At 28.3% G+C, this 4,098-nt stretch overlaps 1 protein-coding gene across 1 annotated transcript; it reads right to left on the bottom strand.

Moving 5' to 3' along the window:
* Positions 1–1,020: 1,020 nt before the first annotated feature.
* Positions 1,021–4,031, bottom strand: LOC105625278 (stromal interaction molecule homolog). The gene is made up of 10 exons (XM_012206617.1): positions 3,821–4,031; positions 3,608–3,747; positions 3,400–3,519; positions 3,163–3,275; positions 2,932–3,047; positions 2,673–2,842; positions 2,450–2,593; positions 2,189–2,356; positions 1,267–1,531; positions 1,021–1,133 (listed from the first exon to the last, which is right to left on the bottom strand). The coding sequence occupies exons 1-10, from the start codon at positions 4,029–4,031 to the stop codon at positions 1,021–1,023; spliced, it is 1,560 nt and encodes a 519-aa protein (XP_012062007.1).
* Positions 4,032–4,098: the final 67 nt, after the last annotated feature.

The following is a 4,098-nucleotide window of genomic DNA, read 5'->3' as shown; positions in this document are numbered from 1 at the left end:
ATAAGAGATCGTATCTATGTACATTTTAAAACAGCATTGTTATTATGTACAAATTTATATTTTGTGTTGTATTCATATAATTGAGTTTCTCAATCAATAATTCTTGAGCTATTGTCATGTACATGTTGCAGTCAGATCTAATACTAATGTCATAATAATTATGAACAAATAACTGGAATGTGAATTTTTTAAAGAAAAATTATATTCATCATATTTTACGTAAATAGATTTCTTTTATAATGTATATGATGAATAATTTTCTTTATATATTATTAAGTACGTTATAATAAAAATGTTTATGTTAAGTTGTGACCGTTTTTTTTGCCACTTATTATTAATCAAATCATTAAATATTATTAAATCATCAAAATCAAAATTATATTATAAAAAAACGTAATTCATAAAAACGATAAACGTACTAAAACAACATTGTACATAAAACAAAATACATACAGACAGAAGCTTTCATAACTTTCATATTTTATGTATTATTATATAAATTCAATATTATCTGTCATAACATTATGATATATCATCTTCTTTAGTTGACTAATTTTAATCAATTCATGAGTATTTGTAAAATAAATTTTACATTCCATCTCACATGTTACATATTCAAAATATATCGCTATATTGGCACAGTAATGGCATTATTTATTATTACTTGTATAATCTCTTACTTATTAGGCAACATATGCAAAATTGGATTGCATTTTGCATTCCTCATATGCATATGTTAGCCATGTTATTATATAGTAGTTACAATGTACATCTAAGGCACGTGATATTTCAATGTTAACAAATTATATTAGAAACTTTATAATGTCACATATCCGTTATTGGTACAAAGTTATTAATACTACAAAAAATATTTTCTCTATTATTAAACATAAAATTCATCTCATTAGTAAATTATCATCAAAAAGGATTCAATACCGTGTGACCAATACATATATATATATATATATATGCGATGTATAAACAGGCCACAATGATAATAATAAAATGAGCATTGGTGTATCAATCTAAGTACTCATTGGAATCCGTATCCAGCTTACCTGCGACTGCACTGACCGATGATGTATATACTGAACTTGCCTCATCATCTAAATCATCTTGGCTACTGAGTCGTCCTGTAATATATTACATACAAATCATTTAGAATTTTACAAAATCATAAAATCATAAAAAATTACGAACATTTTTGTGTTGCAACTACAAGAACCGATAATGTGGATTGTTTTATTTTAATATGGAATTAAGTACCTCTAAGTCCAAGACCTCTACCATTAGGTGTTCCTCTATATAAAACTGTCTCTAAATAATTTAAACCATTATTGTTAATTATATTGAAACCGCAGAGTAATTCAATCTGTTTCCAACGATGTACTCTTTCTTTCAACTCATTTGTTACTTCATTCAATGCAGTTCTTGCTTCAACTATACTTTTATCAACTTCATCAATAGACTTCCCATGAGTCGAAACGAAGGCACCTACTAGACTGGAACGCTTTTTTCGCAATTTTTCGCACTATAATATAATAAATAAATTTTATTATATTAAATTTTATTATATTAATTATCTTAATTGTGACACGTTTATTCAATAGATTTATATGAAATTAGATAAAGTTTTTGTTTTGTAACAAGGTGTTTCATATGGTGCATCATATTGAGAATTAGACATTAGCACTTCTGAATTTATATTACATTCTCTTCTCCTCTACTGTCGAGAAAAGCTTTTTAGAAAGTAATTTCTAATAGTTAATAAATACTAATTATAAAAATAATAAAATTGCTTTACAATTATTTATAAAAAAATATAACAAAATAACAATTTAAAACTGTAAAAATTATTTAAATTACTGATTTCTGATCTGAAGATATCTTATAACACAGACAGATGATAACTTACCAGTAATTCATTGTATATGTAAGTAATTTTGCCCCTGAAGTTTAGAAGTGCTAAAATCTAATTTTCAATATGACGTCCATACATACACATACATACAATGGTATCATTTCTTATCTCAGTACGATAGTTGAGTACGATATCCAATCAATAGAACAATGATTTATTCCCTCAATATAATATATATATATAAAGTTTATATATATATGTATCTCAAGATAATGTGATATATATTAAATTAATTAAAGTGATATAAAAAAGTTTGTTTTTTTTTACCGCTTCACGTGCTTGTTGAAGTTGTTTTTCAGCTGCTATCTTTTTATTAGTATATGCTTTGTTTTCAATTTCATGAGTCAACTGCAGCCAATGCTGCAGTCCAGCTGGTGGTGACCAGCATCTATCTTCAAGTTCACCCTCAGCACGCTGTAATTCCAACTTCAACATCTGTAAAATACATAAATTAATAGATTGATAAGAATATATTAATTTGCATGTATGATATGTGTATATATAAAATAAACAAAGAACGATATTAACTTCGATTTCTGCTTTTAATTGTGATACTTCAAGATCTGAATATGAAGTATGCAATCCCAAACTTTCATCTTGTAAGCGTTTTTCCAAATTCTGTTTTTCAGTAGCTGCACTTTCTTGTTCCATTCTTGCTCTTTCTAGTTCTTTCTGAAATTGATTATGCAATCTTAATATTAATTTATTTCTAATTTTGTTAAGATCTCAATATATATCTTTAAAAAAATACCTGCAAATTTTCCAGCGCGAGTTCTGCTTTACGCAAACTTTCCATGTCCTTCATCATTCTATGAAGATGATTTTGTGAATTTTTTTTTTGCTGATATATGAACCAGCATCCAATAAGTGCTCCAAATAATAATATAACCAGTAGCAAATCTTTGATGTTGTGTCCAGTATCTATTAATTATTACATTTTAGTATAGTTTTAAATTAGATATTAAATAAATGATACTAGCGATACTAGAACATTAATATTAAATACTTACCTTTGGGAGGACCAAAAAGAACAACATCCATTGCTTTTAGAGCAATTTTTTGTTTGTGAATAGGATCCTTGATACCCAAAACATTACTAAGGTAATGCATATTGTTTACTGCTAATCTAAAATAAATGATTTTGTTTAAAAAAGTTTATATATTATATATATTACATATTGTATTACATATTATATATATTACATATCACATTATCTTTTATTAATTACAACAAAACTTACCGAGGAAGCGTAGCACCAGTTATACGGTGCTGTATAAATGTAGGAACATATTGAGGAAGCTCAACATTGGAAGTTAACCATTCTGATGTTTGTTCTATAGTCCAATTATGAACCTAACATATAGAAATATAACAATATATACATCATATTTCATATATATGTATAATATTAGAAAATATCAATAAAAAATCTCAGTGTTGCTATCTACAACATAAAAATTAATATAAAAAGATGTACTTCTGATCGCAACCAGGCTTCCCAGAGTTCTCGTACGCTAATATGCATATCATCATTGTGATGGAAGGCCCTTTGTCTTCGTTCATAACCAGCTTCATATTGCAGCTCTTCTCTCAAAAACTATCAAAAAAAAAATATATACATCTATTTCGTAAGCAGTCCGTATAAATGTAAGAGATATTTTTTAAAGTAATATAAATATCTTTACATCGTCAGATTCAGATAAATCGACATTCCCATTGGCGTCATCATCCAATTGACTGTGGAGAGATTTTATAGCCTCTAAACCTAATCGATCATGAGAAGCCATAGTTATACAAGCTAGGTCATCATTACAGGTATCTGTAGCTGAAACAAGTTAATCAGATGCTATAAAGCATTCCAATTATAAATAAATAATTTTGAAACAGAGGATTCTCACCAGATTCATGAGCCACCGCTTGGGCCAGTCCATTGGTAAGGGTGGCAGAAAAAGCTGCTATTTTGGAATGTGGAGTGCTCGAGGCACTAGTTTGGAAGGTCGGAGTAGAATCGAGAGCTCCACCGCTAGCCGTTACCGTGCCAAGGGACCAGTATAATAAATAAATTCTTAGTAATAATATAAGCACGTCAACGTTCACGAATGTTTGCATCTTAGGTTAGCACCAATTATCCCCTGACACCCTCACTGTTCTCTCTTTCTCTCTCTCTCTCTCTCTC

This window comes from Atta cephalotes (genome assembly GCF_000143395.1).
Source record: "Atta cephalotes unplaced genomic scaffold scaffold00649, whole genome shotgun sequence".
In the NCBI taxonomy this organism is placed as follows: Eukaryota; Metazoa; Arthropoda; class Insecta; order Hymenoptera; family Formicidae; genus Atta; species Atta cephalotes.
Note: the sequence above shows the minus strand (reverse complement) of the source record. Positions and strands in the feature narration are given on the sequence as shown.